General features: G+C 39.9%; 1 protein-coding gene and 1 long non-coding RNA gene across 4 annotated transcripts in view; one reads left to right on the top strand and one right to left on the bottom strand.

Annotated features, from left to right (window-relative positions):
* Positions 1 to 13,148: 13,148 nt before the first annotated feature.
* LOC138690643 (uncharacterized) lies at positions 13,149 to 14,195 on the bottom strand. The gene is made up of 3 exons (XR_011329400.1): positions 14,094 to 14,195; positions 13,931 to 14,001; positions 13,149 to 13,217 (listed from the first exon to the last, which is right to left on the bottom strand). It is a non-coding gene; the product is annotated as an uncharacterized lncRNA (long non-coding RNA).
* An 898-nt stretch (positions 14,196 to 15,093) lies between these two features.
* Positions 15,094 to 23,144, top strand: part of C23H8orf48 (chromosome 23 C8orf48 homolog) — a 68,953-nt gene continuing 60,902 nt past the window's right edge. The window contains exons 1-3 of one of the 3 annotated variants that reach the window (XR_011329435.1): positions 15,094 to 15,681; positions 18,040 to 18,298; positions 20,547 to 20,669. Coding sequence is in view for 2 of the 3 variants with exons in the window: in XM_069810866.1 (XP_069666967.1) it covers positions 15,664 to 15,681; positions 18,040 to 18,298; positions 20,547 to 20,669 (400 nt within the window). In the remaining variant the exon portion in view is untranslated. The remainder of the gene's footprint in view (positions 15,682 to 18,039; positions 18,299 to 20,546; positions 20,670 to 23,144) is intronic. The other 2 variants (XM_069810866.1, XM_069810865.1) reach the window with 2 other exon arrangements.

Raw genomic sequence — 23,144 nt, 5'->3', positions numbered from 1 at the left:
CTTGGTTGAGAAGCAGTATGCTTAAGGCTTCAGAAGCGCACTCTGATGCCTTTGGTTTCCTTCACACTAGGAATGCATCAACAGTAGAAGGGATACTTACAGTTAAACAATTGTTAATATGTTGTAGTGAATAAATACACATAGATTCAAGTCTCAGCATTAAAATTTGGATATGACAAAATATGGGGTTGTTTAGATCTGCAGATTTACTTTAGCATGCTGAAAAAGACAGATCAGAACTGATTCTGGCTTTCAAACATCCTCAAACATGGAGTTTCTCATGTACACAGAGAGATATTATAAATGATGGAGAGATGTCCTGTCAGCAGAGGACAGGATGAGGAGCATAGTGGGCAGCATTGTAAATCATATTCTGTTACCGACTTTTCTTGAACTGGGAAAATTCACTTCATCTCCTTAGCACAATCCATAGCTCTGTATATCAGGTCACTTTGGATGTACTACTATTCAAGACCTTGCACTACTACATTAATCTACTTATGCTCCCTCTGGCCCTAAGACCTAGGTCAGTTGCCTTTTTTAGCCCTAAGACTGGCCCATGTAGTCTGGTATAGCCTGACACGACTTCTTTCCTTCTGCACCTATTTTGCAATCAGTATCCCAAGCAGTTTAAAGCTTTACTGGGTGTTTTTACACAAGATCACACCTCTGACTGGAGCACAGGCATACCCAGAGTTCCTGACACTGTCTTACTACAAATCAGAATAATGAGCACTTTACTGACATAATGCTCTGCACAGTGTTCATGACCAATGGCCAGCCCAGGACAATTCTTTGTACCAGGTAACATCAGCTCTGTTCTTGGCTGCGGTTAGGGGAAAGCAAAACAGAATTCTAAATGAGAATACCACTAGATTTCCTAGTCCCTCCGCCAGGCCTTCTACATCACGCCATGAATGTTACACAAAACTTATCATATTAAAAATCAGAAATGGTTGCAAAAAACAGTTGTTAAAGGGCTGGCCACGGAATATTATGATGACTTCTGTTAAAAACATCATATGCTACAGGTCAGCTATAGCACTGTTTTGCCATTAGAACAGAAAAGCCAAGAGAGACAGTAGGTATTTTTTAAATTACTTTTTTACCAATAGGACACTGTATTATATCCCAGATGATGAATACAGATGGCCCTTAAGACACCTGTATCCATCTATGGATAATAATCCATGTATGTTCTTCATAATACATTGGCAACTTAGGCTTAACTGTATAAGAAGCAAGCAGGCTGGGCATTTGTTAATGTGCAAAGAGCAGGCAAACAAAGATCCTGAATGGCAGCAAAGAAGAGAAAGATGAAGGCACTCTGAGGTTGTTTGTTCTTCTTCACCTCTAGAGACTTAATAGTCAACATGAATGCAAATTTTGGTGCACCACAACCACATTAGCAACTTGTGAAGGAGAAAATAGCTCCTTTGTAAAGGAATAGGCAGTTTGATCATCCTTAGTAAAAATATACAGGCTGAATAATCATTGAATTTGTACTGTCAGCAAAAAGCAGCTGCATCAGTGCCTTCTTTGCCTTGTCAATAAAAGGCAAAACCAAGCACCCCTGACACGTTCATGGTGATTAGCAATTGCCTCTGACTCAGCAGAACTTGGCATCCCTCTTCTCTGCAGAGGAGAGGGGATAAAAGAGGCAAAGCATACCCATATACAATATTTGCATTTTCTTTGGGGGAGCTACTGGGCAAACTCACTGATGGGATGCTATAATGACAGTTCTCACGGGGCTATTTCATGTCAGCAGCTGGATTACATCTGTTGATATTACTTAGGTCACTAGGTTTTGGATACTCTACTTTTAATTATTTTTGTCCTAGATCAAAATTTTGCCTACAGATATCTAGGTGCAAACTACCACAGATGTGGGAGTCTGCAGAAGTCAGGTATAAACAAGAGCCCTCAGACCATATGCTCTGTGTGTTTGTGTGTGTGATATTTTTTTAAGCAAGCCATTTTTAGATCCCTTATGAAAAATATTTAGGAAAGATGTATTCCCTTTTATTCCATTGAGTGAGATGATTCTATTCATTAAAGATATGCTTTATTCCTTGCACACTGCAAGCTCCTGCTCAGCAGGCATTGCTGGCATGCAGGATCAGTATATTCACCCTCCACAGACCCCAGCGTGTTTCAAAGTCTCCTTGTCTTCTAGCACCGCAGGCCAAGTTTGGTTACAGAATAGCTCCTCAAACTTTTTTGTGATTCTGTGATTAAGTAATGTCTTCCACTTCTCACTTCACAGAAGCACAGCATCATTGAGGTTGGAAAGGATCTCTGGGGATCATGCAGTCCAATGCCCTGCTCACAGCAGAGTCAACCACAGCAGGTTGTTCAGGACTGGGCCCAATCGGGTTTTGAATATTCCAAGGACAGAGACGCCATGACCTCTCTAGGCAATATGTTTGAGTGCATTTAAAGTTGAAATGTGCTATTCAAAATTACCTCAACAGCTTTTACCTTTATAATTAAAAGTGACTATTAGCAATGTCAGCATGTAAAGCTCACACACAGATGCACTATCCTTGTCTGCCCTGGTGTGAGAATGGTGCCTTTCACCCCTAAGTCAAACCTCTCCCATAAGATAAAGGATTGTTGTTGCCAGTGTTTAAAAGAGTATCATAATGATTAATTTGTTTTAAAACAATATCCAGATTTCCAGAACACAATAGGACTGAGTCCACAGAAGTTATAATATTTACTTTGCCTTTTATCACTGATCGGCATTTTCATTTCAGTGCAAACATTAAAACTATAGTATCTCCTGACAGTTTTAATTTCCATTTTTTATCATACTTTTCTTTTGTTACAGGCCTGTCTCTGATACTCAACGTTTTAAAGTGCAAGTGATATCTGATGTTCAATGCAGATTAGTATTAAAAGGAAATGGCAAATTGCTTTAGGAGATTAATAATCCAATCCAAACTACCTACCTCTACACATTTTGGTACTATAACTTTCCCACTTCTTTTTCTTCTTCTCCAGAGTCTAAAGTTAGCCTAAGATACATGCAATGTTGTAATAGCAAGAAACACTGCTGTGGCTTTTATTCACTGTGAAAAGAGATGACTGCTAAGAGCTGAGAAACATTACTAAAAGGGTAAAAAAAACTTATCTGAAATTGGCCAGCATAAAAATGGAAATTTATTCCAAGTTGACAGATACTTTGACAAAGTAGAAGCAAATGAACCCAAAACAGAGCTTGAGGAACTCTATCTGCAACTAAGCAAGGTTCTGAATTATCTCCCTTCATTAAAGTTACCTGCTGCTGCCTGCTATACAGGTAAAATCCAAAGGAGCTGAAAACTTCAGCCAAGTTATTGAGAAGTTCTAAGAGAACTTCATGGTCAGCACAGTACAGAAAGATGCTCTCAAATCCCAAAATACTTGGAATAGTAATCCTTAAGTTTTGTTCATAAACACTAATATTCCAACCTAACAGGAGCTCATGTTTTACAATCTATGGAGGAAACAGGGACTTTCTAAACTATAGAGGTAATCCCTTCCCCTGCTTTTGCAAAATTTGCCAAAAACACTCATGTAGAAGACATTGCTTGAATGTTAAGCTTGAAGTTTAGCAACCTTCTCTATTAAAAATTAATACCTCCAAGGATCTAGTCTGTGCTCAGTCTGCATTGAAAGACTATAGCCAACATCGTAATGTTAGTTTTGGCACCACCCATCTAATGCACACCAATCCCCACCTTGCTATCTTACGTTCTAAGTCATTTGGCTAGGGTGCGATACAGACTCCTGTAGGCAATTAATAGAGGCCCATATGCTGCAGGCCTCTTAATATCTACAGAAGCACCTGAAAACAAAGCTGTCCAAGAAAAAAATGGTAAGATAGCCATCTATGGAAGCTCTATAATAAAAATGAGCAAATAATAGTCAAATAGTCCTCACAAATAATACAACTACAGATTTACAGTCAATAAAATTATTCACTATTCTTCCATGACAATCACTTAATAAGTTATTTTCTTCCTTTTTCATCTAGAACCTTAAAGTCACAGGTGACATCAGTGGCAAATGAAGAGGAAATTACCATTCCAAGGACAGATATTATTACCTTCTGCTTCTAAGAACAAATATATTATTGGCCAAAGACAAAGACGCCCTGTCCACCAAACAACAGAATAATAAATATGCAAACTGAATAATTAAGAGGCACCTGAAGCCATTGGAATCTCTGTCCAGAAGCAACACTTAGTTTGTTATGTGCCCTGACTCTATGGGTGTCTTTTCCTTTATAAATGAAAGATACTAAAATGTGTTTCTTTGTAGTAGCAACACTGACTACATTATTGCAACAGTGGTTAAGAGGCCTGGGAGGGATACCGGGTGTGATAGGATCACACAGGTCACAAATGAATTAGAGGGAAAGTGTTTTAGACATGGCTGCAAAGATCATAATTGCCAGCAACAGTAGCTGTGCCTTCAGAAACATCTATCCAAGCCTGCCAATCAACGGGGGAAACCAGAATAACATAGTGTATCTTACATGGACACTGTGCTCCGAAGTAGTAGCTGTAACTGCAACAAGAAGAAAGATTCCCTAGTCCAACTTTCCAAGTCATTTTTGGGAAAAGATCGCAGCGCTGAAAATAAATTAAGATCATAAGTTCTTAAATTTTTCCATCTGTACATCAAGTAGAAAGCATTCACAGTAACTTGGCAAAAATACTTATTTTAACACAAAAAGGTAAGGTTGAGTTAGTGCTGGAAATTGTTGGCATTGCTGAAAAAAGCCAGCAAATTCTGCATTTGTCATCAAACCCAGTACTGAGTGGGCAGCAGCTATGCCAGCCCTCACTACCTGCAACCCTCTGCCAGGGGTCTTTAATCCCACTGTTATCCATTGCCTTTAGGGAGCAAAACTGTCATACTGTGGTTCCTCTGCAGAAATTTCCTGCAAGGAAGCCAGTTAGTGGGTGTCTCTGTAGAGTAAACCCTGTAGGATGCTTGTTGTAATGTGAGTTTGCTCTTCAAAGAAAATTCTGAGATGGCCTGTCTCTTCTGTAGCTATCAGGTCAACAGTGACAATCTTTCCATACAATCACCACAACGGTTTCCCAATTCACAGCTTGAATTAATCATGTGCATCTATCTAGTAGGTACTACACTCACACTTCTAACTTCTTTAACTGCTTTAACCAAACCATTATTACACTACAATGATTTTAAAGTAATACTATTATGAACAGGAGATGAACCAGCAATCAAACCAGAAAGGATCTACAACCCGAATTTGTGTTTCACTAGCCCATAGAACTGCAGTAAGAGTTGCTAGGGAAAGCCAGAAAATGGACAGTACCAACGTTGGTACCCTTCAGTCCTTACAATTCTAATTTGGAAATAAGGATTTATTTAAAACAGTCTAGCAGCAGAAGCAATTCGTAGGATATGACTGAAATTTTACTAAGGATCTGTCTAGAAAATTAGGACACATGCATGACCACTGCAGGTGGAAAACAGCTTTGGCCTGTCCTTCAGTGGGCAATGCCGACTAAATAAGTACCTCAGGCAACAGATCCGTAGGCAAGCATGGGCTCTGCCAGGAACGCAGCCGGTGATATACAACTTCAGCTGGCACATCACACCAGCCAGCTAAGGAGATTTTGTCAGTATTTCATTTATTTGGGGAGAGAAGAGAATAAAGTTTAAATAGCAGCCTAGCTTTTAAGTTTTTAATAAAGCCCCTATAACTCCTGGGATTATATCAGCCTAGATCAAGGTCACCTCATCTAGACATTTTGTGTTTTTAGACACAAGCCTGCTCCTGTGTTTAATGTCCCCTGATACTGCAAAGGACCAAAATGATAATAAGACCCTGGTGTAAGGACAAACAATTTTATTCAGGCAGAGTACATTTAAACACACATAACAGCTTCTGTTACATGCTAATGGTGCCACAGTTTCACTGTCTCATCTTACTCCGTCAACTTTGTGGTTGAATTATGGTTTTAATATCTTAGTCTCTGCTTTGACTATGATTTGTTCTTTGTCGTTTTTCTGATCTGCACTTTAGACTAATACATTGTTAGAGACACTTTAGCTGGTTATAACAGAGCATTGAAAAAAGAAAATCTCTTCACTCTTACAAATTATGTATATCCATGGCCATACATGATCTAAACATGTTCAGAATTTGTGAATCTTTCAGAACATTTGAGTAAAAATTCCTGATAGAATAGAAATACATCTGTACACTTCATTTTTTGATTAAAACCAGCAGCACATTCTAACGTAACATTTTTCCCAGTTTATATATTTTCTTCACAACCTCCATTCAAAATGCATCTTCCATCCATTCTTTACAATTATTTTGCTTTAAATATTTAATGATAAACACACAAAATACAATATTGGATCAATGCAGCCCTTATTTAATAAACAATTCCCAAGGCACTACATACATGCATACAGCTTAACACATACATAAGTATGCAGTGGATCAGAGTCTATATTATTATTCATAATTAAGAAAGGACTATAAATCATAGAATTGTTTAGGTTGGAAAATACCTTCAAGAGCATCAAGTCCAACCGTTAACCTAACACTGCCAAATCCACCGCTAAACCATGTCCCTAAGCACCACATCTACAAGTCTTTTAAACACCTCCAGGGATGGTGACTCAACCACTTCCCTGAGAAGCCTGTTCCAATGCTTGATAACCCTTTTGGTGAGGAAATTTTTCCTAATATCTAATCTAAATGTACATTGCTTTTCAAAATTCAGGAACAATCTAGCAGTCTTTTAAGTTGAGCTATCACAGGAGTCAGCAGGCGTTCTATGAATGAAGAATTTGAAAGCTCAGAGCCTCATAGCTGTAAGCGTTCCTTCATTTGAAGAATTTATAAAGGTAAATAGATACAAGAAATAATAATGGAAAATTCCATTTAATACAGGACAAAGGAAGGGCGGATGTAGATGTATTCTTAATGAAGGGAATAAAGCTTGACAAGGAGCTGACAGACTAGCCAAAACTTTGAGTTCTTCTGGGTAGATAACTTTCCCCAGCTGAATCCATCTATGGATGTGTGCAAATCACAGGGGGACAAAAAACTGCCTTCCACCAAATCAAGTTGAACGCTTCTTCCACCATACCTATTCAGACTTGATACGCCCTGACTTCCTTTCCATATATCTAACCTGTTCCACAGTCCTGCCAGGTAGGCCCACTCTCTTCCTTCATGAGCATTTTGATAATGAACAGATGGTGACAGTGATTCAGGAGATTCATTTGCTAGCAGGATGGGATTTTCAAGCAAAGATTGCCAGGCTCTCAAGTCCACAATTCAAAATGCACTGCAATGTGAAGATACCTAATCCAATTCTAACCCAGCTGTGGAGAGCCAAATTCTTAGAAATTTAAAAGGAAAAATAACTAAGGGTACAAGTTTTTATAGCTCTCCAGCTTAAGTTTTAAAAGGATATGGAGTTGAGGTAACCAAAATAGAATGATACTTTAATGACACTTTGCCCATTAGGTTATTAAGGAGATCAGTGTATTTATTTGTTCCAGTTGCTTTTAATTATCTGCTGTGGAATCATTCTGGTTTTATACCAATGTAAATATATCACATCCCATGCTGTTTAATTTCCTTAAAGATTTTGTTTGCCTGTTTCTAATTTTATGAGGACTTTAACTTCCAGGTGTTTAAATCATAAATGATAGAAAAAGAAGATCATATTAGAACAAAATGGAATAAATTCAAACTGTATTTTAAGAGTGTTCATTTTCTTATACTGGCAATTCCCAGTCACCAAGCTCAGGCAAGATAGCCTGACACTTTTAACCATCTGAATACCATAGTTTTGAAATAACTATAGGTTTCTGCTTGTTATTGCTTAAGATTCAACAGAGGATGCATCGTAAATGGGCCTTTAAGGAAAACAATTCTATTATTCCTGCTAGCTGGGGCAATGACTACCATCATGCAAGTAAAATTACTGCCATTAAATCAAGAAACTAATTAGAATCAGATCATCAAGTTCATTTTCTGCTGGAGACTTGGTCTACTGGCATGGGGTAGAATGATTTACTCAAGAGTACCTATCAGGGCTGAGCCAAGTCCATCGGTTTAGTATATATCCGATATTGAAGTGGCCTGAAAGGTCAGCAGTTCAAGAAGGTTCACAAGCACTTGTGGTAGCTAGGTCTCAGCTAGGAACTCTCACTAAGAAGAAGGCTGGGAACAGGCAGATCTGGAAATCTGGCTCAGGCCTATGTATGGAGTCAAAAGGAATCAGACTCTGATCTTCCACAATCCCAAGTGGACACGGAGCCTTCAGACAACTGCGTCAAAACCAAAGACACTATTTTTGCTTTTCCCTTCTTTTTTCATTATCGAGAGCCCTCTATCCCCAAACTCTGACAGCAAAGGTCAATATGAAAGCAAATGGAAAGGATTATGGTCTGCCTATAACCAAGCTTCTAAAACAGAGAGAGAGTAAATCTTTCTAGTTCACGTAATGAGACATTAACTGCATTTGACAGTATTTGTGAGATACTCTTTACGCTGAAAATCCTCTTTCATACACAGACACTGGGAATCCCCTGTGCATGTCATCATTTAACCTGCCTGCCAAACTCAATGTCAGCTTCCTACTGTCTAGATTCTCCCTCTGTAGGTGGTTCAGCAACTCAGAAGGTGCATAATTATTTCATAAATATCCATCAGTGAGCTTATTAAACTTGGGAAAAAAGCATAGGACTTTTAAATTTCTGATCTTGTATATACTTCAGAATGCTGTGATATGGTGATTCACTCCAAATGATAACATAACCAATTAGACGACTTTTCATTATTAAAGGATAATAGTGGAAAAAATAATGAATAAGAGGATGCATCTTGTCACAGCAAGAAGTGCTGTGATTAGAATCCAGGAATCTCAGCTGTCATTCTGTCTGACCTTAAAGGAGTCATTTAGTCTTCATGCCTTTGATTTCCCACCTATAGTGTGGCAGTACTAATACTTATTTTACATGTCTTTTGAGAGTAATTAATATTTTGAATATTCTGCAAAATTATATGGTGAGTCAGTGCAAAATGTGTTCCCATATACTTAATTGGTTTTTAAGGACATTTTAGGCATATGCATGCTTACATGCCTAATATGAACTCTTACCAGCCTGTAATAATCGGAGACCAAAAAAAAAAGCCTTCCAAAATTTACATATATGAGGTCCATTCTATTAATGCGACTTCAGAGTTAACAATTTTATGATTGTGTTTTCTTTATAACCAACACGCACTGGAGGGAATGATAAATTTACTTAATAGCTGCATTATTCAACACACAATCTACTGGAACGTTCCACAAAGCACCGAGTGGTTTGTCTGATTGCCTCCAGCTACCTATCCCACAGGAGCTGGAAGCATCAGCTATGTTTCAAGTAAGCTACTGTTAAGAATATGATAGCTTAACCAATACAATGAAAACCACTATTTAAGATTATAGAGGCTGTATTTATTGAGAAGGTCTGTCTTAGACTACGATACTAAAGTTCTCAGACATCTCCATGCACATACACACATAGGTAAGTGGCACAAACTGGTTGCCAAACTTCAGATTAGTGTCCTTTTTCTAAGTTCCCAAACAGTTCCAGAAAATTAAGAGAGAAGTTCTTTCTCCAAAAATACAATCACCCAAAACATCTCACCTCCTTACCAGTAAGGAAATGCTCACGTTAACACTGGTGTTCCTTCTTCCAGGACCATGAGATTTCTCAGAAATAAGCCTACCTTCAGAAAAGATTATAAAGATCTCAAAACAATGTCCTCTGGACAAACTGCAAAATCACTCTACCTCCTCCAGTAGAAATAATATTCCACCAGCAAAGAATTAGAAGAAGAAAAACAGAAAGAGCCTTGCTAATATGACTTACAGCACGTGTAGGACACTTCAGTATCGCAATGACTAGTACCACAAAAGCCAGCTGAAGAATGAATAAATACTGTGTTTTTACAACAGACAGGTATATGATGGGTTAAACAGACTGTCAATATGAAAAGCTGCAATTCCTAAATAAAGGCATTTCCTGAAATGTCAAAACTCATCAGTTTGAAGTAAATTCTGAAAGATTACCAAAAGAGTCAACCTATTACCGAAGAAAACTGATTAATAAGTCTAGTATCGATCTGTTGAAAGTGTATGATGGCTTTGCCTTTCCCTTTGAAAGCTCTCCCCACAGCAACACCCTGGGAATTCATTAGGATGGTCCACAGGGAAATCATTAAGCAATAATAATACAAGGAGAGAAGAAAATGAAATCTCAAACATTTACTCTATGGGTTTCTGAGTTCTCCTCTTTCACATGAATTACTGTCATGTTCAGGAAATAAACCCAACCTGTCCATCTAGGGGAACACATTATTCCTCAGAAGCACAATGATAAAACACTGGTTTCGAATACCCAACTATTTAAAGCATCTCCTTGAAGGCACCTACAATAACTCTGCATGGGGAAAAATTAAAATGAACTGATGCAAACATGTATACAGGGATGCAGACTGAGTTAAAAACCAACACCTTTGTGTGTCTCTGAAAGCAAGAGTTCGTGCACTGCAACCTTCTTATGCTCAAGTTGCTGTTGTAAGCAGCATTGAATCTATTCAGACACAAAAGATCATGACGCCTGTGAAAGACGTGATTTAGAGATTCAGTCCCATCCCATACAATCTTAGGTTTGGGATCAGCAAACAGACAATTCCAGGTGAAGTACTTTGAGAAATCAAGAGTAGATCTAATAACTCGTCTCCACTCCAAGTTTTACTTCCTCTCTAAGAAACTACTGTCAAATGCCTGGTCAGTCTCCTCTCTGCTCTTCAGATAGAGCACTTCCCACAGCTGTGTCTGCTCTCCAACAGGCCTTTATGTCTCTGGTGAGGAGTTTGGATGCTTCCATATAAATGGAAATATATACGTATGTTCATATATGAATAGATATTTTATAATGCTGGCTAATGGAACTTGCATTTTCAGATGTTTTCCCATAAGGTTATTGCAATTTCTTGCTATTGTTAGGGAGAAAGGACTCACAAGGAAATCTGCAATCTATGTGTACAGTTTGCATTGAAATGCACCCAAACATGGGAAGGTAGATGTTTCCTATTAACCACCACGTTAGGACACACAGTGAGTATGAATATTTATCCAGCTGAAAGTGCAAAGCAAAATTAGGAAGGTAGAGCGTAGCTATGCTAACTGGAATCTAGCCTATGCATTGAGGCTAATGCCAAACCTTGGAAATGCAGCCGTGGCTCCTTCACAATCACAAGCAGTAATTTCTGTTTTGCTTCTCATCTTAAGGACAACCTTTCCTCAGGTTATGCTGGGGAAAGCGTACAATGCTCTCCAGCAACTCACCGAAGCAACACATTGTACAAAAGCTTGGCATAAAAAAACACTTGTCATGCTCTTCACTACCAGGATCTTCACTGGATATTTCTCCCCAGGGTGGTTACCGAGTCTGACCTAGATGAAAGGACACCTGCCTGCAGAGATGCTACTGTGACCATGGACAAGATTGTAAGAGACAGTTTATCTTTTTTTCACAAAAGATTTAGTCCTCTTTTCTCCACCATGAAGCCTAGTGAAAATGCAGTTATTGTGGTTTCCTACTACCAAGTGAAGCATAATTAATAACAGCTACCTACAAATATAGGTCTGCATTTTTTCTGCCTGAAACTCAGTGGACACTTTTAACATGTAATCTGTATGGGCGCTTCTGATCTGCCATGGACACCAACCAGTCTCTAGCAACTTTAATCAAAGGCCAATCCATTTCCTCATTAGAGATGTGAATTAATGGAAACTGAAATGACCATTTTAAATACAGCAGGCCCTAAACAACAGAATGACTTCCTGAGATGCTGCATGTCCTACAGCATTTCCTCTGCTACACTTTCAAACTATACACTCTCATCAATCATTTATGGTGTCTAGGTGCTACTTGGTAATACTTTCAATGTCCGTGCTGATAAAGAAGAAAACCTTTATTGTATCTTGAACTGTCAACAAATGCTTTGAAATTTCATAAAGTTCTTGCAGTTGTCCTTCATATTGCCAGGGTTTAAAAAAACCAACCTCAAACTACCTGCCTTTTCATATAGAATAATGCTTATGAGTGTTTCATTAATGAGTCACATTAACTTTCCTCACCATCAGAATATGCTTAATTCCATTGGCCTCACACGATAATTCTCCAGCTGGGTACTGAACTTCATTGTGACAGCCCAATTAGTTCTGCTGGCAACATTAATGAGATTATGATTATTTGAGAAACATACCTAGCAAGTATGAATTCTTATGCAGCCCTCTGGTTAAAAGGGATATTACAACTTTAATAGAAGGAGACATCAAAAAAGCATTTACCCCCACAAAGGAATTCAACAATTGTGTTTAAATTTAATATAACATATGATAAAGAGACGAGCTGGAGTAAAAGCCTGTCACTGCTTCTCACACAGTATTATTTATTGCTCTATATAGGACCAACTCCATGACATTAGCAGACGGAAATCTTAATACCTTCTGACACAACTGGGTTGAGCCATCTATTATCACCTGCAAATCCTTTAAAAACAAATACTGGTTCAAATAATTATGCCATTCAACATATTGACTTCCTAGACACCGAAAAGGGGAACCACAGTGATAAAATGACCTGTTTTAGGGAAGACCAGTGAAAAGAATTATCTGTATCCTGGGCTTCAAAAGCCTTTAATATTAGGCTCACACTCTCCACTGAATAAATGTCAGAGAAATAAACTTGATAGAACAATGTATTTTGCATGCTCTAAAATTATGAATTTTAAAAAGGACTGAGAACATGAAGCTACAAAGTCTTTAACCTCTAGCGAATAAATTCAAATACCAACCAGGTCAGTAATAATCTAATGTCAACTGTTGCCATAAAAAAATGGATGATGATAAATAATGAAGTATCAAGCTGCCAGCTTTAGTGGGAACTGTGAGGATCTGTGTTATTCTTAGTTATTCTGTGTTATTCTCTGTGTATCTTGATTAGAATTTTAAAGAAAAGATACTGTTTCTCCCAACCCTATTTCAGCATCATTTATAACCCAAAGCATGAAAACTGTCAGCCTACCTCTTAGATTTTTCCAGATACTGATCTTATTCAGCCTGGGTGCTTGCTAGCTTGTTTGCAACATTACTTTCCTGAGAAGGAAAATACAACATAGAGCAATCAATGAAAGGTGAATCTCTGGGTTGGAGAGGTTTAGTACACAATGCAGATTGGGCTGATCTAAACGGCATATACTTCCTTAATTGCATTTTGCTCCCTCCATAGTGTTGACAGCCTAATACTCATTGGTATTCAGCTGACTCCCAATTCCTGCAGTATGGGTAATTGCCCCTTCCCTTCGCAGATGCACACCTCTATGATCACTACTATAATTTGTATGGATGGAAAATGTAAAAGAAATGTTTATCATGTGTAAATTACTTTAATCTCTTGTAGCAAGCTAGATGAAAATGAAAAGGGCCAGCACCAAGCAGTCCACTCTCTGCAGAAAGCAGTGAATGACTGAATCTTAAAGCTTTTGAACAATATGTAGGCAGACCTGTTTATTCCACTGTGGTTTACGCTCCACTGCATCAATGCACTTATTTACTCTTCTGCAACACTGTGGATCTATCTCATGCTGGCCAAACCTTCTTTATATTACAGGTATAGTTGCAGCACAGAGAGTTCTCTCTTTCAAGAGAAACAAGATCACTTGAGCTGCTAACATCATGTGCTGCACTTAATCAAACATGAGAGAAGACAAGATCTCTGTCCTAAAGATCTCAGCCAAGCTGAGACCTTGTCAAGTCAGTCCAAATACAGCATGAGTTGCTTAGGAGGATAAAATACCTTAGTGACTTACATGAGAGAGACAACATGCTATGCATCCCAGAACTGAAGAATAAGCTTTTCTTGATAAAAAGAATTACTTCCCTGAAAGAAAAAAAGAGGTATTAGCTAACCAGAAATAGCAATATTAAACCAAGATCCCAGTATACAGAAGAGCTGCTTTTATTAGCATGTACCTGTCGAAATTGGACCTCAAGCTATGGGAAGATTTCACCCCTTGAAACACAAACTTCTTCCACCTTATTCCCATGACACTGTTGCACCCAAGGCTGTAGCTACACTACAACCAGCAGAAACAGGTTGGCACCAGGCTGTCCACAAAGTCCCTGGAACCCCAAGCCAACGGCCCAGCCTTGCCATTACCCACACCAGCGTTGTCCAAAAAGCTGATTTGTTCCCCGGTGTGCAACGAGCCAATAATCACTCTCAGGAGAGACATTATTTATTTAATATTTGCACAAAGATGGGTGCTAGGTGGTAACTCCACAAAGCTAGCACACCACAGCAAAGGAAAACAATGTATTTATTCTGTTTTACGATTAGTAAAAACCCACCTAAATTTACATTCATTGGTTTGTAGTCACCATCTCATCTACTATTGGCCAGTTATATTTAGATTAGCCTCGCTTGCCGTGCAGATTAGCATGCACGCTCCTTGCAGGTTCATGCTTCTTTGGCAATCATCTGGCCTTCGGCGCCTTCTGGAGCAGGATGTTTCTGTTTATCGGTCACATCCTACATTTCTGAGGTCCAATTATCCTTAACGTTTCTTTTCTCTCTGACGGACCTTGAGTATTCTTGCCAAGTTGGCAATGCACACGAAGCTTCCTCAAAACATCAAGGCCTAATTGTTCCAGCGTGTCCTTACTCTATGAATGCCAACTGTGTGCCTTTCCGATTACAGCCTTACTTATTTGATCTACACAAAATATGCCTTGCACAAAATGCGCCTTGCACAAAATATTCAGATCATTCTCAAATCTCTTCAGTTATTCTTCAACAACACCAGCGCTTGGCCTGTGCTGGCTCGCTCCCCTACGTCCCGCCACGCCGTGCTGCCTGCCTCAGCCGGCACCTCCGAGGCCGCGCTTTCAGTATAAAAACTACTCTGTGACAGCAAGAACCATTTGAACGAAAAGTTATCTCTATCCCTGGCTGCCTAAGGGGCAGGGAGGACATGAGGGAGATGGCGGTAGGCACAGCCCCGGGGAGCGCGGCCAGGCCCTCGCCGCCTCACAGGACCTTTCCCTCACAGGACACTTCCCTCGCCATCACACAGGATCCTTCCCTCACAGGATCCTTCCCTCACAGGACCCTTCCCTCGCCGCCACACAGGACCCTTCCCACACAGGACCCTTCTCCAGGGCCCAAGCCCTTCCCCCGCTCCGGCACCCGCCGCGGGGAGACGGGGCGGAGCCGTGCGCGAAGGGAACCGGCCTTCCCGCCGCGCCCCGCCCCGGCCAACCGCGCCTCAGACGCGGTGGGACGGTCGCCGGGGCCCCGAGCCCGGTTTCGGTCTCTCCGCTCCCCTCGGCCGGAGCCCCCCGCGCTCCGCGGGGAGCGTGAGGCGCCGCGCCCGCCCTGTGAGGGTGGTCTGCGCGGCCTGGGCCTGCCAGCGGGGCCGGTCCCGTCAGCCGGGGCTCGGGGCTCAAGGGCTCCCTCCGTGCCGCCGCGGCTCGTAGCGCAACGCCCCGGGGCACCGCTGTGTGCCGAAGCGGGGTCGGTGCGGCAGGCTGCCGGTTCTCGATGCGCTGGTGGGCCTGGGTAAGGAGCCCCGTCTGTGGCGGCGGTGTGAGGAGAGGTGGGCGCCTTCTTTGCCCGGAGGGGAGGGTGCCGGCTGTCAGCGGGGCTTCGGGGGGGGCAAGGAGCCGCAGAAGGCCAGGCAGGGATCGGGGTCCCTTCTGTGAGACGAGTTGCTCGCTCTGGGAGCAAAACTCTCGGTCACGGCTGAGCAAGGTAATGTGCCTGGGGGGTGGCTCGTCCCTGGGACCAAGCCTGTTGGTTGCAGGAAGGCCTGAGGGTGCTCGCAGTGCACTGAGAGCATCTGGTTCGTGTTAGGGTTTTCTGAGAGGGAATTTGTCAAAGCGTGCGTTAAATAGCTTTGAAAAACCCGTGTTTTCAGCCTGGAAATGGAAGATTGTGAAATGAAAAACAATAAACTGCCACCCACCTCTGTTGCTTTTGGGTTTCAACTAGAATTGCGTGGAGAAGAGTTTCTTAATTGGCTGGTACTTCGTGGAAATACATTTCCACCACGTTTTTCGTGTTTTTTTCACCGGTGTGGTGTGTTGCAATCACATTTTTGCCTCCTGTGAGGACAGAGCTTGGTTCCCTCAGGTTTTCTTCTAAGGTGCTTGCCATTTTCAGTGACAGTGTATCACAGCAACCTCTTCTTAGTGGTGACTCAAGGTTTTGTCGCCATGTCTGTAAGACAAAGTGACTCTTAGAAAAGCAATTCAGACAGTTCTGTGGCTTCTGTTTTTCAGAACCCTTACTGAAGCGCTAAGCTTGCTTTCTGCCAGTCTGTTAAGGCAGATATTGCCTCAGCCTTGTGAGGAGTAAAAGCTGTATGTTAGCAGCTGCAACTTTAATGTTGGCTGTAAACATGTTTTATTTGCTATTTATAAGTATACTTATGGCTTCAAAGTTATTTATCTGCTGATGTTGTTACAAATACCTATTTTTCACTGTGAAAATTAGCTAATATCGGTTGTATCTGATATGATGAAGCATTCCTAGTTCAGCCAGTCATGTTACTCGCTGAAATTCATATTCTCACCCCTTAATGATCCATGTGCTGCTTGTGCAGCTGCAGTTTCTTAGGTCAACTGTGGGCTGGAGAACTAACTGACTCTCTGTTTGCATTTCCTATTGTTTTTCTCCAGTAGACCTGATCTTAATAACCAATCTCCAGCCTGAATTAGTGGTGGTGTAATGAACAAAAGAATTACTTAGTGTTTATTAATGGTTAAAGTTTAGATTAGAACAGTTCTTTAATTTTTGGGACCATGTTAAAAGGAAAACCTTTGGACCTAGAAATTTGGCACTACAGGTTAGTTTTGGAAGTTTAGCCTTGGGAAAGAAGTCCTGAATTTGTTTTAGGGGCACAGGGTCTTCGCATAGTGTGCAGAAGGACTTTGGCAGTAATGTGGCATATAAAACAGACAGCATAGCATATTCAGTAGCGAAATGGCCAAAGTCAGCACCTTTAAAACAAAGTTGCCTAAACCCCAGTAACAAACACCAAGTACAGTGGCATAAGTGAATTTCTGGCATGACAGAAAGTGCCTTTGTCTACCTACTGTTACCACGTTGGGGTTCCCATCTTTCTGATGAAGGAGCCATGACTTACTCCTGAAAGCATCTTTCCAGAGGGATGTTGCCCCTTTACTCTCCTTACTTTATGAGAGTGGGGAAGAAATTGGAGCAAAATTACTCAGGATAAAGTTACTTAGGTCCTTAAATACCAAGGAAGAAAGGGTATTGCATCATTCTAATAAAAAAGGGTAAAATAAAGCTTTAAAATAAATGTGCTATGTGATGGGTAACTATCTGAGGTCTCTTCTGTTTCTGGAGCTTGAATCTGGAGAACTTTATTTCTCTTTTTCACATTGGGAGCATGACTCCTTATTTGAAAGCATCAGCTGGCTGATACTTGTTATGTTTTCTTCTTAATTTTCTAGACAAAATCTAAGCAGAACAAGGAGGTTTTGCATTTCTGAATGGTGAGAGGCTGATAATAATCTGAAGGCAAAAAACCCACCACTTTAAAATTTTTTTGTTTGTTTTCATGAATGATTTTATCCAAGTGTTACTGTAAATGGCTACAAATTTGGGAGGAATGCTGCTCAGAATTCATTGCTAATGTTCAGTGATAACTGTGATTGTGTGCTTACCCAGTGGATCTTAATGCGTACTATTTTGATCAGCAGTAGTGCTTTGAAGGGTGTTGCCTTGATCCAGTGCACTGATTAAGTAGTTATTTTGTCCACCTGTTGTGGGAGCTAAATTGGGTGTGAGCTGAGCTGTAACAGTCCTCCATGTTTCCCTGGTGCTAATAAGCAATCTAGTCATTCTTCCTGTATAATTGAACCTGTTACATGCTTTTGTTTTTATTTGCAGTACTGCACCATGATGACAGCCTCGGCAGATAGCTCTGATAATTATGAAAAGTGGCAGATGGAATTGAGCCAGACTTACAGTAGCTCTGGCTTGGACTATTCAGAAGATACTTTTGAGCCCTTCAGCGAGGAGGAAGAAGCCTGCTGGCAGCAAGAGAGCGAACCATCTGAATCGTATTGTTCCACAGAGAATTTAGAGGGGCCTGCTGTGTCAGATATGTTGGAAAGCATGTCACAGTTGGCAGGCCAAAATCATGCAGGTATGCAGAGCTTACCATGCTTGAGACCTGTCTTTCATAGCTTTAAACTGGTGCAGTGGAGCCTTGAATCAGCAAAAATAAAAATGTAAAAATTGCGTACAGTGTTTTTGCTGTGCAGAGCAACAGAACCTCGGTATGCTGACTAGGTCTGTGTTTTATGCTCTCGGGATTTGATGACAGCTATGTGCAGAAGGGTGTGATTTGGCCATGGAAACCTTTCCCTAGTAATCTTGCGATGCTGAAATTCTGTTGGCACGTTAAAAAAAATTCTGCAAGATACCTTAACTGAAGTACCATGTATGAAAAATAGCTGGGCCGTAAAATAATTTTTCCAAGGGCATAGGGAATGTTCCAGGACTTGAAATACTTAAGAGGGCTAGATAATGCCTTAAAGTTGCAGCAGATGAGTGATAAAAAGCAGGCAGCAGGACATAAGCTAACTGCCTTAATGTCTTGTTAGGTTTTCTTCTGTCTCTGTAGGGTTCTCTGTCATTCTTCTACATTCTCCTTTTCTCCAAGTTTGGTCTGGTAAGTACTGTGAGTACTTGAAGAGATGCATATTTTTTTAAATCTCTTCTTAGTTTGGGAGCTTATCAGCATATATAAACATTATAGCTTTAAAGATCAGCTACAACACATATATATATTTTTAAAAGTAGTGTAGACTTAAGATGTCTTTTAATGTCTATTAGCTGTTACTCTTGTAATCTGATTCTACTCAGTTCAACTTGATCAGCTGGCATATACCAATATATAATTAACCTTGTCTGTACTTGAAAATTGGCAAGCTGTTTCTTTTTCTACTCTGAACAAGTCCAGTAGAGATGTTCCTCCTGACCCTCATCCATCCAGTGTTTTACTGTGGGTTGTTTTTTTCACTCTGCAGTAATAACCAGCACCATTATAATTTAGAATCCATTTAAAATACTGTTTAGGCATGAAATCCTAACAATGCAGGACAAAATTTTCTGTCAGATGTGTATACATGAATGTAAACCCTGTTTATCGTAGCACAGAATATAGCATTAGATATCAGTGCTTCAGAAATCTGAGTAAAGGTGTGATCATTGCCTTGGTGTCAATTCATGCTACATTGATGTAGTTGAACAGTGTCTAGTAGATTTAACAGTTTTGCTTAAATTTTTTGGCTTTTACAAATGATAGGTTTTAATAAACCTTTTTTTCTGGAGATACAACAAGTTTTTTTTAAATTATTCCATGTCTAACCATTAAAATCCTTATTTCTGGCATCAAGGAGTACATGCTAGGAGGAATCCTTGCTCTGTGTGTAGAGTTTTGGGGTTTTTTTTAATAAGTGTTACCATTTTTTATCTTTACAAGGTTAATGTTTCATAAAATTATGGAGTCTTCTGAATGCTACCAGTTAAATGAGAAACTAGGGAATAATTCATAGAAAAATATTTTGGGAAATTGATTGCTTTCTGTGGTCTATATGTTACTGAGAACAGCATACTTAAATAATAAAAACTATAGAAAACCTGTCATGCTGGTGTCCCCATAGGGACACATTATTTCATTGTATAAGCCCACTGAATTTGCTATTAGTACCCTGAAAAGAGTAGAGAAGTCACGTGCTTCCTGACTGCTCAGTATTTTGAACTGTGACCATGCCATATGCATCTTGCTGTCGGTGGCACTGACTTTTCAGACCTCTTAAGTCTTTTGTCTTTTCCCAGCTATTTGCTTTCACATCTTTGCTGCTTCCTCATTTTCAGCAGAACTGGAGTTGTACTGGAACAAGCTGGAGAACAGGGAGCTGATGCAGATTTTTTTTTTTAATTTCCCCTGTCCCGCTTTATTTTTCACTTGGATCAATACCTTGAGACAGTTGGCTTGAGGTCCCAAGAGTACTTGTGCTGTCACAAATGGAGAACCTATGGAGGGCTGAAAATAAGTGATGGGGCTGAATGAGGGAGGAGGTAGACTGAGGTCAAGTTAGCATTACAGATAAAATTGAGTGTGTCAACAAGCTCTAAGCAAGAACCTCTTAATTTTTCTCAGTGTGTCCCATGTCATTCAATGGGGTGATTAGAAATGAGCAATATGAGATACTTTGTGGACAGAAATCACTGGTATCATCTGTATAGTCCTGTGGCTAGGGGTTTCTTTTCCCTTAACAGGGAAAACTGTCACATTCAAGCGGAGGATTATTTGCTTCCCACTTTGTTTTTCTGCAGTCCTGCTTTCTTTACAATGTATGTTCAAAGCTACCTTTTTTTCATTGTAGATGAGCAGTCTGAAGTAGTGGATTCTGCACCTATAGAAAGAGATGTCATAGGAAAAGGGGGTGATCTAAAAAATAAAGAAGCTGGCATTAAGCAAGACAAATCTGTCATCAAAACTCATGCTGGTGAGTTCAGTAACTTTAGTAGAGGTTATCATTCTTATTTCTTTTGAAAGGGGATGTAAACTTTCAACTAGACTTAAATTTTATATGCAAGCTATTAAAACCAGGTAATTAGCCTGGCTTAATTAGCCAGGTAATTAAGTATGAAGTTTCTCTGTTACGTTTTCTCGGAAAGCAGTTTGTCTCCCATAACACATATGGCTTTGATGCTCCTGACATAGTGATGTTATCCTAGTGATGCATTATCACAAGATCTGGATAAATACATTAAAAAAAAAGTATCCACATTTTAAATTTTACTGTAATCCTCAAAATTTAACTGGGCTGTTTAGTTTTTCTCTTTTTCTCTCCAGCTGTACAGGTACTAGGAGTGTGGGTTTTTTCCCTTCAAAATAAACATGACTTCAGATTTATTGTGTGAAGTGTTTTTCCCCTGTTGATCAGTTGTGTTAATTAATTAATTACTTGTTTGCCATATTTTAGTTCCTTTCCCAAGCTGAGGGAGGCAGCAGGGCACCAATTTTGGCAAGAACAATAGAGCAGCTTTAACCAACACAATGATATAGTGTAGGGAGGAGTAGCAGGGAAGGGAGGAAGGAAGGATGCTGTTTGCGTGTACTGGTTACGCAAGCAACTGTGAGAGCAGATGGTGGGATGCAAGTCCTGCTTAAGTCTTTCTAAAAAGTGGGTCAGAGATACTATTTTTAATTTAAAAAAAAAGAGCAAGAAAGCTGTAGTTGAGTGAAAAATAATTGAAGCAGAAGGGGAATCTTCTTCAGTCTGCATGTACATGAAAAGTGAACAAACTCAGAGGTTTTGTAGGTCACCAGTAAGACTGATTAACCAGGGAGATCCTTCCGCTTAGGTACTTCATGGCACTGCAGTTGCATACAAGTATCCTCAAACCATCCATATATCGTAGGAAAACATGACCTAAGATTATTTTTAGGCTATTCTTAATTGTATAGCTCATTCACAACAGTGGTGAGTCAATGAGTTCCTGACTCATCTTCAGCATTTATCTTTCTATTACTGGTTTTCCAAGACTGCCATGTAGTCAAGTGAGAAGACAGTTAATGTAGATCATTTCTATCATAGTAGAGAGGCTTCTCCTGGTGAGCTCCTCTGAGATAGTCTTCCTAAAATACATTAGAATCTTGTGACTGTGTGATTCATAGAGAAGTTGAAAAGGACCTGATGAGTTCAGATTCATTGAAAGAATGATAAACAACAGTATAACATTGAGGAAGTTTTCCACCTCTGCAGAGCTTTCCCTTGAAAGTTACATGTGGGATCCTCTTAATCAATTTCAGATTTTTATAGTTCTGCACAAGGGAATATTCTGCCTTTGGCTTATGGACTTTGATGGGCAAGGAGATTCAGAGTGATCACTCAGTCTTGAGTAGCAAGTTCTGTTTCATTAGCTTGTGCTGATGTATGAAGTGATGCATTGTCTTCTGTCTGCCTGTCATACTGCTTGTCATCTTAGCAGCTAAGCACTTTTCAGGTACATTGTTACAGTGCTTCCAACCACTATCAATATGAAGAGCACAAAATAAGGTTCATGCAAACACAGTGCACTGTCATGTGATTGACAAGTTATCCCTAAATTGATCAGCATCAATCATACTTAGCTGTGTACTGCATTTTTTATTGTGGAATATTAACATATAAACAAAATAAGCACAGCAACTTTTGTATACTTGACATCTAGAAATGCCTGCTTCTCTTTGACGCAGCAATTCAGTGCTTGGTAGCCCCCAAACCTCTTGTTATTTTATCAACTTGGAGATATATTTTTAAAAATACAATAGAAGATGAGCTCAGCTGGAAATAGATTGCTGCAAAGTTAGTCCCCTCAGTAAATTCGGCAGAATGAGTGATATATGCACTGAGCATGCATGGTACTTTTGAATTTGTCTTCAGGTAATAAAACAAAAATTCTTTTTACTATCTTACTACTGATAGGGTTAAATGTGGGGAAAAAAAAATGTCCTGTTTTGCATATGGGAATGCCCTGGAATGTGATTCTTATTTTTCATAGTTTTCTTTGTGGGCTAAAAGAATTAAAACCTGGATGCTGGCCTCAGGAGAAGTGAGAAATTTTTGTCATAGTTGTCTTTCTGTCTTCCTCTTCTTTGGCCCTCTACCACAGTGTTGTAGCAACTAGCTGTTATTGGACAAATGCATCACAAAATGACTATAAGTCCCCAATTCCGTATAGATTATTCCAAAGACCAGTAGTCATCTTTAAAATTTACTACAGGAAACTGGAGTTCTTCAACTTAGATGTATCTGAAAGTTCAAATGGGGCTTTTTAATGCTCTGACTTGTACTGTATTCAGAAGTTTGCTCTCACCTTTGTTTGTAACATGTCTACATTAAATGTTTTGCTCATTTATTTTTCCACACTGTTACCGGCACTGTTGCTGGCAAAACCAGGACAGTTTTGGTTGTTAATGTATGTTACTTAGAGGC

Source organism: Haliaeetus albicilla, chromosome 23, assembly GCF_947461875.1.
Source record: "Haliaeetus albicilla chromosome 23, bHalAlb1.1, whole genome shotgun sequence".
NCBI lineage: Eukaryota > Metazoa > Chordata > Aves > Accipitriformes > Accipitridae > Haliaeetus > Haliaeetus albicilla.
The sequence above is the reverse complement of the archived record's forward strand: the minus strand, read 5'-3'. Positions and strand labels throughout refer to the sequence as shown.